Genomic DNA, 15,687 nt, shown 5'->3' on the forward strand with positions numbered 1-15,687 from the left:
CGAATATCCAGAATCACCCCGAATCGGACATTCGAAATCCGTGATGATTCGGCCAATAAAGCAAACTTTCGTGGCTAATCGGGTTGAAAAATATGAAGAATGCCAGGAATGGGTTAAGAAACGTGTACGAATTACAGGATTCGTGTACGGATCGTGCACGAATTGTAAGAATCACCTACGACTAAGCTACGAATATGCTGAATGTTGTTCTTACTTAATTCTTACATGATTCGTAGCTGACTCGGGACATTCGTGGCTGTTTCGGGATGTTTTCGGGTTGAGGACAAACAATTTTGGGAGCCACGAATCTCTAAGAATAGCCAAGAATGCAAAAGAATCGATTACGAAGCTGTTACGGAACATGAGAATGAACTACGAATGGATTACGATACAGCCACGACATTGTAATTCGGGGACCTTTCCACGGACGTTTTTGACAAACAAAAACTTTCTCGCTGATTCGACGAACTCCCGCGAACTGTACGCATGTTTAGGAATAAAAAAATTCAAGAAATGATGGAGATTTATCTTCGAACATGAAAAAGTTCCTATTCGGGGTGATTCGGGATATTCGTGGTCGAAGTGAAATGGGGGCACAAAAGCATGATATATTAAGTAAGTTAATTCTGAAATAGTTTGATAGTGGCTCATGCACCTACCTCCTACGTTTCAGCGTCCGCTGTGAAATAAAAGTCGTGGGGTTCAACGGAAAGCTAAACGTCCCCCTATACTGTGTCAGTTTTGGCTGTCCTCACTCAAAGATGAAACGCAATGACACAACTGGAATACCAGTCTATATAAACTGTGTCTCGGCTGACTAATCCGTTGAATATCAAACAACGAGTATATTGACACAACAAAACAGAAACTGAAAGTAAAAAATGACACATTTGTGATTCGCCGTACTAAACGCCTGGACTGCGCATTAAGATGGCATGATGCTAATGAGTGAGTGAATGTTGTTTACTCATGTGGCATTTTGTCACAGCGGTTTGTAACATTTAGGTCGGGACCGGGCAATCCAATGGTTAATGATATGATCGGGGAGCAATGTCATTCTAGCAATGATGTCATATATTTAGACACCACTATCGGGTGGACGCGACCGAAATGGCTTTCCTTCTTGACTATTTTTTAAAATAATATGTTTTAAATGAGTTTACACTTCACTGAAACGAATGTAGTACTTGTCTTTAGAATGATATTAGATATCAAATCAATCAATCAATCAATCAATCAATCAATCAATCTTTATACAAGCACTTAAGAGGCCCCAGGCCTATAGTACATGTGACAGAGATGTTGCACACAATTTTAACTATTATTTACAAATTTAGTTCTATATAACAGTGCGTGGAATATATACATGGCTAAGTTTTGTATTATCAGTTTATCTTGACTGTTTAACAATTGTCGGAATTTCACAATATTTGGATAATTAAAGTAGTATACAGGAATATTAGATATTAAATATTACATACAATTTACACGCATTCACTTGGTGCTAATCGGTTTGTGAAGCGTGGGAAGATTCCGTATTAAAGCATGAGTAGAATAGTCCTGAGCTATATCTAAAGATAAAACTAACAGGATACCGAAAAGAGGCATGCAGGTGGGATGTTAGTCTTCTCACAGCTGACAGAACATATTTTACATGAAACGTTCGCCCACATTCCACTCTCATCCTTCTCCTCTCAGCTCTATTATACTTAGCTCCTTTTCATCTGTAGTCCTGAAATTAAGTGACATGAGGGTTGGTTCCTCTAATATTCGTCGGTTCATTTGTAGAATTACGTTTATTTAGCGTATGCATAAATGTATTCAAGAACTGTATGTTAGTCTTGTGGGATGTTGGTGTGGCGCTGTTATCAACTCTAAAAGCCGAAATATGAACTTTCGGGCTCCCAACTTCAACGTCAGCCACGATATCATGGATGCCCCCGGTCCCAATCACACGTGTCTTGCTGATCTCAGTCACTGTCCTTAGATGTTTAGTCGGAGTGATTCATGCCGTGGTTCTGGGAGGGAATCATCATTTCGTCTCTCGGAACATCCTGCTCTTTCACATAACTTCTTTTGAAAGTCACGTCCCCTCGCGTTCATTAACGCAATCTTCAGAAGCGCATGCGCAAAAGACACCGAGACCTCTGAAAAACTATCGCACTTTCAACTGTTCAACAACGGTTGAGGAATTTCCACGAAGAGTAAAATCAATATTTGGAACATTTTGTTAGTGGAGCACCTCGCAAGAATAATAGCTGAATACTGGCACATTTTCTTTGTTTAGAAAAAAGGGGGCTCACGGGGCGGGCCGTGCACGTGAAGTCCAATTAGAAAGCAAATGTATTAACGTTAAGAAAGTCTCAGGCTCTTGGTGTTAACCTCGTCACTTTGGGTCCAAAGGTCATCGATTTTACAGCAAATCATTGCAATATGATTTACGATACGAGTGACAAATACGAATGCCGTCTGTCCAGATATTACAAGTGACATGACACAGGGCGTTGAAGGCACGGTTGAGGGTCTGGCCATTGGCGTTAATCAAAATTTCGCTTAAGTTGACCTTGGTCGATAATAATTTTATGAAGCGTCCCATTTTGTCTAGACCTGTGATGTATAATGGTTGGTTGGCTCAACAATCTAGTCACTGTAGCGAGTTGTATACGTTGTGGTTGGTTCAACAATCTGGTCACTGTAGCGAGTTGAAAACAGGTTGGTTGGTTCAACACTTGCTTGATAAAGGTGTTAGGATCTACACCGAAACGTCGCACTAATTGTAATAAAGAAGTTGTTCATCCATAGAACTCGTCTTACTTAATCTAGTCACTGTAGCGAGTTGTATACAGGTAGGTTTGTTCAGCAATCTAGTCACTGTAGCGATGTGTATTCAGGGTGGTTGATTCAGCAATCTAGTCACTGTAGCGATGTGTATACAGGGTGGTTGATTCAGCAATCTAGTCACTGTAGCGAGTTGTATGCGTGCTTGTTGGTTCAACAATCTAGTCACTGTAGCCTTAGGGGTACCTGGTGGTTAGTTTAGTAATCTTGCCAATGTAGCGAGTTGTATACGGGGAGGGTGTTTCAGATCACCCATCACTGTGACTGTAGTCTTCGTCGTCAAAGCAGCAACCACATGCACGTGCTGAACGCTCCCCGCACCCTCATTATGTGTTCTATTTGAAGGTGTTTCGAAGTAGTGTTTTTCAAAGTTCTGACGAGATCTACCAACTGTAGTAATATGTTATGGAACGTCATGACCAACACTGGCACTATATGTTCGGTCAAGGCTGTTCCGTAAATGAAATTGGGTAGGGGGCGTCGATTTGTCAGTCGCTGTGCAGAGTTGCGGTCCTTAGACGTGCCAGAATCCTGTGATCAGGGGTTGGGGTTCCCGTTATGATTCGTGGAGTATCAGCATCATATCCATGTTCGTGGGTTTCATCTAACTGGAAAACATGCCAGACCCACACAAACTGACTCGCCGTGATATAACTGAAATCTCGAGGCGTTAAAACCAGATCACTCACTCATTCTGTATCGACGCCCATTAGCTCCCTGGTTTGATTGACATATATAACTACTGGTGTACTGGTGTTACAGATATGTTACATCATCTCGCAGTCATTAGTATCATATTCAGATAGAAATTCAGGCTCCGATCGCTCACACTGGCAGTAATGCCGGAGTCGACCCCCACGGGAGTGCTATAGTCGGCACACAACGCCCGCAGCAAGCTGTGCCACACAAAGGACACCCTAAGTTCCTCCACCGAAGCTTGTTCCCCAGACCTCAAAACGGAATAATTACTTTTTAAGCAGAACACTTCAAACCGTTCTGAAATTGAATTTCAAAACTGCGATAAAGTGACTGCGGGTATTTATAGAACGAACTATAATCAGTGCACCGCAAGCGACGTGAGCCCGGCCTGAGCCGAGACAAGCCTTGTTTGAAGAGAGAAGGAAGAGCGAGATATTGCAATTACGCCAGCATCATCAACTCCGCTCACTACCCCGGGGCAGATTGTCAACTTTCATTTACAGAAGATGCCGATTTTTTTGCAGACTTTGTTCGAAATTCGCCTCTATTCATCCAGCAGCGAAAGGTATGCGACACTTTGGGATGGCGATATGAATGCGACACATTCTAGACCTAGGGCATCCTATGTTGTATACTTCCCATGGAGCTGAGAATGTAATTTGAATGCATCATTATCATCATTATTATTAATATTATTATTATAGCATGGCTTTAACGAGTCACCGAAGTACAAATACATCGTAATGCTTTGTCCCGAGAAGTGTTTTATTTGAAGTCTTATCGCAATTTATCTCCGTAAAGGTGTATTAATATACAAAAAAGATGTTAACAAACTCCGCCATCCAATGAAGACACTATGTTGGTTTTATAAAGCTATACCTATGTTATATCATGAGTCCTATATATGTCTTATTTAGTCGCCTTATGAGTAGACACACCTCACCGATTCTACCTCAAAGTGCTTTCTCCGGAAATCAATTTGTTTGTTTGTTTGCTGTTTAATGCCGCACTCAGCAATATTCCAGCTAAATGACGTCGGTCTGTAAATAATCGAGTCTGGACCAGACAATCCGGTGATTGACACCATGAGCATCGATCCACGCAACTTGGATACGATGACATGCATCAACCAAGTCAGCGAGCCTGACCACCCGATCCCGTTAGTCGCCTCTTACGACAAGCATAGTCGCCTTTTATGGAAAGCATGGGTTTCTGAAGACCTATTTACCCCAGATCTTCACGGGTCCGGAAATCAATTACAGCTTACAGAAGCAACTATATTCAAGCCAATATTATTCCCATGTGAACAATTAAGCCATACTGTGATGTTTTATTAAAGCTACTCTCATTACAAGTTGTCGTGACAGACCTACAATAACCATGACAACCGATGTATCATCATCTCTATCTTACGGCCGGGGCAGTATTGGGTTGGGTTGAGTTTAACTCAACACAAACGTGTTCTGGGTTCGATCCCCACCTGGTTACAATATTTCTTACACGATCTCCTCGATACGGTATGGTTATCACATTGGTTTGTTTGTTTTTAACGCCGCACTCAGCATTATTCTAGCATTATGACGGTGGTCGCTACATAATCAAGTCTGAACCAGACAATCCAGTGATTGACATCATGTGCATCAAACGGGATACGATGACATGCATCAACCAAGTCAGCGAGCCTGACCACCCTATCCCGTTAGTCGCCCTTTACGACAAGCATGTGTTGTTGAAGGCCTATTCTAACCTGCCATGCGTTTCATGGGAGTAGGTGCACTTATTGAATGCGTGTCAGCGTACCCTACAGTGTGGGTAGTTAACGTGCTAGACCCGGATAAATCCGGGCCGCGGTTATAAAGTTGGAACACTGCGTCTTGCGGAGTAATACAACATTCACTCACTCATTCATTCCATGGTATGGCTGTAGGTTCCCAAGAGAGACACCCTATCACTTCACGCTATCATGGAACTAATATAATCGGCGTCATGCCACGGGGGGCCAGTTTAACTGAATATATATATCCACCACGAGAGGATAATGTTGATTAATATCACTCCGCCTAGTCCTACCCTAATGGGGTTCATCAATCCTGGGAGGACACTCGGTGATCAACCTACGTGTATGCACGAAGTAGAAGCACGGAGTGAAACACCCGTGAAGATCCGGGGTAGAATAGGTCTTCAGAAACCCATGCTTGCCATAATAGGTGACTATACTTGTCGCAAGAGTCGACTAACGGGATCTGGTGGTCAGGCTCGCTGACTTGGTTGATGCATGTCATCGTATCCCAATTGCGTGGATCTATGCTCATGATGCCAATCACTGGATTATCTGGCCCAGACTCGATTATTTACAGACCGCCGTCATTTAGCTGGAATATTGCTGAGTGCGGCGTTAAACAACAAACAAACAAAACAAACAAACAAACGGAGTGAAAACAATGTTGTGAAGCGGTCAGGAATAATAAAGGCACACGTTAAACTTCCGAAAATATGTTTTATGCGCTTAACCGTAGAAAACTGTATACATATCGTTTCTCTGTAAAGTCATGTTTATCACCAATGTCAGAAGATTAAACTCAGTTATCTTCCACAAATGTAAAGACACTATACAGTCTGAATTGAAACAACATTCTTCGCTTTACGTCTTTTGCAGAATGTTGATATTTTATGTGTGTTTCAGCCGATACTGCCCTCTTCCTCTCATCTCGTACTTTGGCCAGGCACCGCGACCCACTTCTTCCGCCGGCCCATGCGCCTTCTATGAGCATTACATGACGTGTACTGAAACCACATGGTTGCTCATAGCCTGTAGAATGTACTGCACAACTTACCCAGCTTCCATACTAGATCTGTCTTTACATATAACGTCCCTACAGCACAATAGTTTAGTTAAAAGTTTTAATTTCAACCCATCACAACATTTGTCAAAGTGGTCTTTCAGAAAGCAGTCCGGCCAAATCTATTGGCTTGAGGAATCAATTCCAGTTATTGCTGTTAGAAACGGTGCACGAATCGGAAATACAGAAATACTTCAATTCTCAATCTTTACATCATACGTCTTGGTTCATTAGAGAAATGTAAGGTTTTGTATCCCACCTTTCAACCTAATATTGATAGTATTCTTTGTTCGAAGGGTATATACATAATTTACATTATTTGTTTGTTAAACTAAATGAATAAACCATGCATGAGGACGACGTATTTTTAAAAAATGTACATAATGATGTAGGTTGTCTTTTCCACGAAACACGGCGTTCTGTGTTTGGTCGATTTGCTCTCTGCTCCCTGTGACCCCTGATCCCAAGAAGGTCCACCACCTACAGTCTTCATCTATCCAAACAGACTGATTGAATCACATAGCTAAAATCAGTCATAGTCTTCATACCATCTTCCCGAGGCAAGGGAGTGAACGGACTGTAAACTCCAATTTCCACCCTAGGCGAACTAGGCTTGAAGTATGGAGTTATTTTTTGGCTGGACTAATGCATCTATGCACAGTCAAATCGACATCCGGTTAAAAAACTACATGGCGACTGCCGTGCAGATTTCGGGCGATTGCAGGATTTGCAGAGCATGTGTACCGTCAGCTGGACGTCGACATATATTTTGCAAATCTGTTCCGGTTTTAGTGATCTCTTGCACTTCGCGAGGTCAGAACCGCTTTATTCCAATATAGATCTTGATTAAATATTAAGATCGTCTTTTGTTTGAAGCAAATACAAGTACTATGAGAGGAGGAATCTGATTGGTCAATAAGAAGGACATATAAGGGACAGAACTCGTAATAGCCACGAAATTTCAAGAAATTTCCAAGAGTGGAAAATGGGCTTTCATAGCCCCTTTTATAACTCCCTTGCCCCGGGAAGATGTCTTCATGCATCATACAGCTAAAATCAGTCACAGTCATCAAACATCATATAACTAAACTCAGTCACAGTCATCAAGCATCATATAGCTAAAATCAGCCACAGTCATCAAGCATTAAATAGCTAAAATCAGTGAGTCATCAAACATCATATAACTAAACTCAGTCACAGTCATCAAGCATCATATAGCTAAAATCAGCCACAGTCATCAAGCATTAAATAGCTAAAATCAATGAGTCATCAAACATCATATAACTAAACTCAGTCACAGTCATCAAGCATCATATAGCTAAAATCAGCCACAGTCATCAAGCATTAAATAGCTAAAATCAGTGAGTCATCAAGCATCATATATTTTAACTCAGTCACAGTCATCAAGCATCATATAGCTAAAATCAGCCAGTCATCAAGCATTAAATAGCTAAAATCAATGAGTCATCAAACATCATATAACTAAACTCAGTCACAGTCATCAAGCATCATATAGCTAAAATCAGCCACAGTCATCAAGCATTAAATAGCTAAAATCAGTGAGTCATCAAGCATCATATATTTTAACTCAGTCACAGTCATCAAGCATTAAATAGCTAAAATCAGTGTCATCAAGCATCATATAGCTAAAGTCAGCCACAGTCATCAAGCATCATATAGCTAAAATCAGTCACAGTCATCAAGCATCATATAGCTAAAATCAGTCACAGTCATCAAGCATCATATAGCTAAAATCAGTCAGTCATCAAGCATCAAAGAGCTAAAATCAGTGAGTCATCAAGCATCATATAGCTAAAATCAGTGAGTCATCAAGCATCATATAACTAAAATCAGTCACAGTCACCAAGCATCATATAGCTAAAATCAGTCACAGTCATCAAGCATTAAATAGGTAAAATCAGTAACAGTCATCAAGCATTAAATTGCTTAAATCCGTTACAGTAATCAAGCATCATATAACTAAAATCAGTCAGTCATCAAGTATCAAAGAGCTAGAATCAGTGAGTCATCAAGCATGAAATAGCTAAAATCCGTCACAGTAATCAAACATCAACTGGCTAAAATCAGCCATCCTTCATGCATCATATTATAGGTAAATAAAAGCACTTTCCATATGCAAAAGAATTCTCTGCCAAAACCGATTGTACAATTTCGACTATATCATGTGCCTGTGTTTATGAATCACTATCAAATAATGATGGTACCAGGTGTTCGCGAAAAGGTGAGCGTATCCTGATCCACCGGTGGCCCCCACCACAAACACGCGCAAAGGCGAGTCAATTGTTAACCTGAAAAAACACGGAAGCATATGGTACAAGTCAAAATAGGGAATTGCACTGATCATCATCTTTGTCACTGATGCGTCAAATGTGGAAATGTCCTCCACATGTCTACCATAAAAGTCAGGCATAGTTTTCACGTATCATATAGCTAAAAGCAGCCACTACCAGCATGGATCATGTTGCCAGGTTCAGTCACAGCTTTCATGGATCATGTTACCAGGTACAGCCACAGTCTTCATGGATCATGTTACCAGGTACAGTCACAGCTTTCATGGATCATGTTGCCAGGTCCAGTCACAGTCTTCATGGATCATGTTGTCAAGTACAGTCACAGTCTTCATGGATCATGTTGCCAGGTCCAGTCACAGTCTTCATGGATCATGTTGCCAGGTTCAGTCACAGTCTTCATGGATCATGTTGCCAGGTACAGTCACAGTCTTCATGGATCATGTTGCCAGGTTCAGTCACAGTCTTCATGGATCATGTTGCCAGGTCCAGTCACAGTCTTCATGGATCATGTTGCCAGGTACAGTCACAGTCTTCATGGATCATGTTGCCAGGTACAGTCACAGTCTTCATGGATCATGTTGCCAGGTACAGTCACAGTCTTCATGGATCATGTTGCCAGGTTCAGTCACAGTCTTCATAGATCATGTTGCCAGGTACAGTCACAGTCTTCATGGATCATGTTGCCAGGTACAGTCACAGTCTTCATGGATCATGTTGCCAGGTACAGTCACAGTCTTCATAGATCATGTTGCCAGGTCCAGTCACAGTCTTCATGGATCATGTTGCCAGGTACAGTCACATTCTTCATGGATCATGTTGCCAGGTCCAGTCACAGTCTTCATGGATCATGTTGCCAGGTACAGTCACAGTCTTCATGGATCATTTTGCCAGGTACAGTCACAGTCTTCATAGATCATGTTGCCAGGTCCAGTCACAGTCTTCATGGATCATGTTGCCAGGTACAGTCACAGTATTCATGGATCATGTTGTCAGGTACATTCGCAGTATTCATGGATCATGTTGCCAGGTACAGTCACATTCTTCATGGATCATGTTGTCGTCAGGTTCAGTCACAGCCTACATAGTGCGTGTTGCCTGAATTCACCTACTTTCGGTGAAATCGACAAACTGTACTGGGTCATCTTAAAAATATGGAGAACGAAGACTGTCATCGTGTAAGAAATTAGCAACACGTTTCCAAAATGACTCCTGTTTATCTTCCGACTGTGGGAATGAGAGGGTGAGCCCTATCTTGAAGAGTTGTTGAAGTATGTTGGGATTTGTTGCGTTGTCATAAACAATGTTTAGAACCCTTGTCTTGAACCGAGCATTAGCTCGACATACTACACTTGCTTCAAATCCTTCCCATTCACTTGTGCCAAGACATTTATCTCTTATCACAATAACAGTACGACTCTTTTCAATACTTTCAAAAATGTTATTTACAATAAGACATCCAACTTGGAAATCCCGATCTTTTACGCAGAACCGGAATTCTGAAAGTTCATCACGACCGAGAAGCTTCCTCACTAAGTCAAATCTTTCCTCACTATACAATATATATGCATCGAAGTCAAAGAGTCTCGGCTGTTCACGTCCTGCCCCTGCAAGTCGAGCCCATTTATCCTTCAGATATTTGTAGAAACGTGTGAAGAATCCATTCCGATCGTAGTAGACATAGAGTTCCAGGTCATCAATAGATGTGACGACAGCCTTTCTGTCGGTGCTTGTTGACCTATTCGTTCGCGAGTAAAACGTAGTCCTTTTGTCCGAAGATGTCCTTTTGTTGCGATTGTCATCCTGTCCACGTGAAGCGTCCGAAGATGTTCTTTTGTTGTGCTTGTCATCCTGTCCACGTGAAGCGTCCGAAGATGTCCTTTTGTTGTGCTTGTCATCCTGTCCACGTGAAGCGTCCGAAGATGTTCTTTTGTTGTGCTTGTCATCCTGTCCACGTGAAGCGTCCGAAGATGTTCTTTTGTTGTGCTTGTCATCCTGTCCACGTGAAGCGGGCACGTGTGTTCCATCAGTTTCCGTTTTCTCGGAGGACTTATTGCAGTGCAACTGAAATATCTCTTGTATTCTTGTGTCATGTTGGTCAGACCTCAAACGTGTCGCCTGTGCCACCATCTTCATGTCAACATCCATCTCCTCTGGGGACTCGGTTAAAGAGGCACCTGAAAAGGACGCAAAACGTTAGCTGAAGTCATTGTGTGTGTGTTTGTGTGTGTTTTGCTGTTTAACGCCGCATTCAGCAATAGTCCAGCTATGTTACGGCAGTCTGTAATTAATCGAGTCTGGACCAGATAATCATACGCATTCGGTTCCAAATTCAATTTAGCGCGGTTAAATCTACAGGTAACCTAGCTCTACATTGAAAACACAGTATGTTTATTTCCTAAATCAACCAAGCTTGATCATCCGATCTCAATAGTCGTCTCTAATGACGGGCATGGGTTGCTGGCGGCCATTTCTAACCCGGATCTTCACTTGTAAGAGAGAACTTAAATCTGACTCTTGTGGTCACAGCGTGCGATGTGACTGACTGTATGCTATCACCCACTAGTGTACTTGGTACAGGTGAGATAGTTTTCAGACCACCATAATTTAGCTTGAATATTGCTGACTGCGGCGTCTAACAACATTCACTAACTCACTCAAGGACATACTCACCGCCAACACTTTCCACGTCATCCATGCAGGCGATGTCCGTGAGGGTGTCGGTTAGGGTGCCATTGTCGCAGTGACAGTCAAACATGGTGACATCTGCTAGGTGAGCGTCTTTGAAGAAACCAGGATACTGTTCCTTCAGAGCTGCAAGGATGACGTCATCCGGAACCTTCTTGCAGATGATGTCCCATTTATGTTCTTTACTGAGTCCACTTGTTTTCAAGTCACTGTGCACGTTCACGGTGATACTTTCAGTTTCTAAGAAGATATCTGCAAGTCGTTTGGGGTCAATTCTATCTCTGGTCTGGCACACGTTACATGTGATAGGTTGAAGATTGGCCCTGCTTACCCAAACGGATGTGAGCAGATCTCCATATACTGACTCGGGACAGGATGTAGATATAACGGGCAAGAACTTCTCCACAAACTGTCCAAACGAAAGCGTGTTCTGGACAATTCTTAGTGTAGCCTCAGCTTGCATCTTTCCATTCGACATCGCTGCCAGTGACGCAACGTCGCAATCCTTGAGGGCATTTATTTCAACTAACTTCTTAAATAATTCAGGCCCTTTGTCTTGCAAGGAAGTAACCAATAGGCGATGCACCCGTTGAACACCGATCCTGTGGGCATGGCAGTCTGTAACGAGAATTATTCGGAATTAAGTATATATGAAAGTAGAAAGACGTGGTTTGTTAGATTGCAATAAGAGGACGTGGGTTGTGACGTCTTTGGATCTTTGAGTACACATTCTCTTTTAATGTTGTTTTATCATCGATGTTGAGCTTGCTATATAAATAAAGATAGACACAATTTTCCCAGTATAAAAGAAGTTGTTATCCATAAAAATTGTGTCTATCTTGTCATCCGTCAACTTCTAAGTAATGCCTATCAAACAATTTATATAAATAAGAAGCAAACGAGTTATTTCCATCTGCGGCATGAAAAAATATTCACCCAATCAAAAACTAGTGTAAGCCAAATATCGTCCTGTCAATTAAAATACCCTATTACAATGCTTTCCTAAGATTTATAAGTGACCATACATAATTCAAGACCTTTCCAAGGCTTTCTGAAATAACATTCACAACGCCAAGAGCTTACTGCTAGCAAATATTCATATGTGCTTTATATATATCCACATGTTGGAAGGGTAAACCTATTGTTAAGGCATTAGAAATTTTGATTTCCTCGGTTTGAGTGAGTGAGTGGGTGAGTATGGTTTTACGCCGCTTTTAGCAATATTCCAGCAATATCATTGTGCCATTCTAGATATAAATGCCTAACCACGAATTAACCGCGGAGCTTTGACAGACAAGACTGGGTAGGTGAGTGAGTGAGTGAGTGAGTGTGTGACTGAGTTTGATTTAAAGCCTCTTAAAACCATACTTCAGTTTAAGTGTCAGGAAAGCCACATGGGGCGCGTTACTACTTTGTTGAAACCCAAAAGCATGGGCATGTTGCTGACAAGCCTAGTGTCATAATCCGGGCAATCTACGATCCAAACCCACGATCATCAAATCCTGGCAGAGGGAATTACCAGCCAACGTTTCCTGTACTTACATGATAAAGTTTGGGCTAAATAAAACTGCATCTACTGTCATTATTGTTGTATTTGTGCTATAAGCATGCCATGGTGTTATGAGGTCAAAACGTTTTGGGTGTTTTGAGGTACCTTCATTGTCTGTCCCACTGTTTCTTTCACCAAGCTGACTTTTTGGAACTGTCTGTTCAGCATCCTCCATCTCAACAGCCATACCACTCTCTTCTTCTGAGGTTGGACATCTGCAGACGAATGCGTCGACTCTTTCGAGGTCGAATTCCTGGAAGACAGGACACGGCAGAACATTCCGCAAGGCCTCTACGATCTGTCCTGGTTGTTTCACAACATCAATGATGCGTTCCCATCTGGACTCCGAACTGAGAGTCGGGTTCTTTAGGTCTGTGTGAAGGTTGGGTAAAATGGCTGTCATCTCCAGCAATTTGTCAACTATGTCTCTTGGGTTGACGTAGGCTTTCACCTGACATACCGGGCATCTGTCGACAACTGATCGGGAGACTTCTGGATCGGTCAGATCTCTTAATTTCTTTTCAATACTTTCTGGCACATATGGGGTCAGAGTTGGGAGAAATGTATCCATAAATTGTTCAAATGCAAACATAATGCAAACTCGTTTCAGGAAGGCTTCGTTCGCAGCTTTTGTTGACTTTATCCCTGTCAGTGAGTCGGCGTCCGCGGCATCTATGATTCCTTGAGCGACAAACTCATCTGACAAAGTGGTGTTCTTGATGTCAATATTTCTAACAAGGTCAGTGTAGCAAGACTGAATAGCTCTGCGGTGAACATGGGCATCCACTGTGGACAGAAAAACACAGAAATGTAGAAATAATAATACTCGAAAACGCTGGGCGTGTTAAATAGAATTTTAAACATATGTCCCCACTCGGTCGGTCCATTGCGGCGTACATCGGCTTATTGTCAGATAGAAAACTGTGAGGAGATGATAATGGCAAGACTGCATGCGCAAGTCCACGAAGTGGGAACAAGGTTGAGTATGAACAGGTGTCAAACGTCATACAATACATTTCCACACAATCAATAGACTGCCAAGGTCAATCAGTGACGGCACCCCCCCCCCCCCCCCCCCCAATTTGAGCAAGGTAATCTAAAATCCAGGCCAAAAACGATGGAATGTTCGCAGTTTGTAATGCCAACGCTATTCTTATAATTATTCTGTCCTGTATTAGAACAGAGACCATATAATTATATGGTCTCTGATTAGAATAAGTATTCACAAATGTGACCTACCAGCGTGACCGGAAGTTGTGACCGACTGAATGCGCGCATGGAACTGTGCGAGGGCTTCGTCCTCTGCCTCCAGATACAATGTTTGTAGGTTGTCGAGGCAACCCCTCGTCTGAAGCATGGCTTCCCCAACATGACGGTACTTCTGCTCCAATCCTTTCATCAAGTCCACCCCCAGCTGTTTCAGATGATCACTGGTGCAGTCAGACAACACCTCTCCTTCCACCAAACTTGCAACCAGGGCCTCCATGTATTCCTGCCGAGCAGCTGGTAAATTGGAACCCATTGCATTCTATAAGGAAAATAAAAACATAACGATGCTTGTCTGATTATTGTAGAAAGTCATTGTGTGGCTATCATTCAGGTATAGTCTCTCCTAATAATGTACCCGTGACAATAAGACCTTATCATCGTTTATGGGAGCGTTCGCAGATGAATTGCCGTCACAAATCGCTCTTCCTTTTCCAAAGTACTATTTTCGGCTTTGGAAGCGCGCGCGCGCGTGTGTGTTTCTCTGTATGTGTGCGCGCGCGCTCGCGCGTGCGTGCGTGCGTGCGTGCGTGCGTGCGTTGTATATATGTGTGTGGTGAGTGTAAAGACGAGGGATCATAAACGAATCTCAGATTGTTTGAATATTTACACGGCTTCGTGGCGCAACTCTGTCCACCGAACTGCATCGTTTTCCCGCCTGGTCTCCCCGCTCCTTGAGGCGTGGAAAGAAGGAAACTTGACAAAGCGCACATGTATAACCCAGAACATAACAAAATTTGTAATTTGCATGTCGTACCTTCAGAATCAGAAATGAGAATATGATTTATTTCAGTTTAAACATTTATGTAATATAAAAGTAGAAAACATTTGTTATTGTTTTCAAGGAACATGGGGTATCATGTTGACGGCGAATAAGGTCTTGGGGGAATAAAGGACAAAATCGACATCCCGGTCAAGTTAGTCATCATATTGCCCTTATAGAACCAATCGTGTAATATAATTGTTTGGGGTGTAAATATTGATGCACTTCTTCCAGAAAGGTTTTGTAAAGCATTACTAAGAGTTGGCACGTAACACATAACTGGGACTGTCGTGCAGAACTTGTTATATACCCACTATTAGTACCAATAAGTCCTATTTACACAACAAATGTCATTCTTAAACATGGTTTGGAAGCAAATATCAATCTTCTGGTCAAAATGTTGGCTGGGTTAAATAAAACAAACTTTAGAAATAGTAAACACAAATAAATATTATGAATCTACTGTAAATAAACAGTCCAAATGTCAAAACATATTCATTAAGGGATTTCCTCATGTCCAACAGCAAGTGACGAACATACAGGTTGGTCAAGTCATCTGTAAATATTAAGAATTATCTTACACATTGTAAAAACAAAGCTCATAGGTCACATTTCTCAAACCTCCGTTTAAGTTTTCACAAACTAAAAGTTCAAACTGGAAGATATACAAAAAACACCAACCTACTGGAACAACGTCTCTTTGAAACATGTAATGTCTGAGAAGATGAGCAAAGC

General features: G+C 41.9%; 2 protein-coding genes across 2 annotated transcripts in view; both read right to left on the minus strand.

Moving 5' to 3' along the window:
* Positions 1 to 774, minus strand: part of LOC124131608 (neuroglian-like) — a 66,721-nt gene extending 65,947 nt beyond the window's left edge. The window contains exon 1 of the mRNA XM_046494984.2: positions 660 to 774. The gene's annotated coding sequence lies outside the window, so the exon portion shown is untranslated. The remainder of the gene's footprint in view (positions 1 to 659) is intronic.
* Positions 775 to 9,832: 9,058 nt separating this feature from the next.
* LOC124131607 lies at positions 9,833 to 14,446 on the minus strand. The gene is made up of 4 exons (XM_048392002.1): positions 14,163 to 14,446; positions 13,029 to 13,709; positions 11,360 to 11,992; positions 9,833 to 10,863 (listed from the first exon to the last, which is right to left on the minus strand). The coding sequence occupies exons 1-4, from the start codon at positions 14,443 to 14,445 to the stop codon at positions 9,833 to 9,835; spliced, it is 2,628 nt and encodes an 875-aa protein (XP_048247959.1). The 5' UTR covers position 14,446.
* Positions 14,447 to 15,687: the final 1,241 nt, after the last annotated feature.

Source organism: Haliotis rufescens, unplaced genomic scaffold, assembly GCF_023055435.1.
Source record: "Haliotis rufescens isolate VD_foot unplaced genomic scaffold, xgHalRufe1.0.p SCAF_104, whole genome shotgun sequence".
In the NCBI taxonomy this organism is placed as follows: Eukaryota; Metazoa; Mollusca; class Gastropoda; order Lepetellida; family Haliotidae; genus Haliotis; species Haliotis rufescens.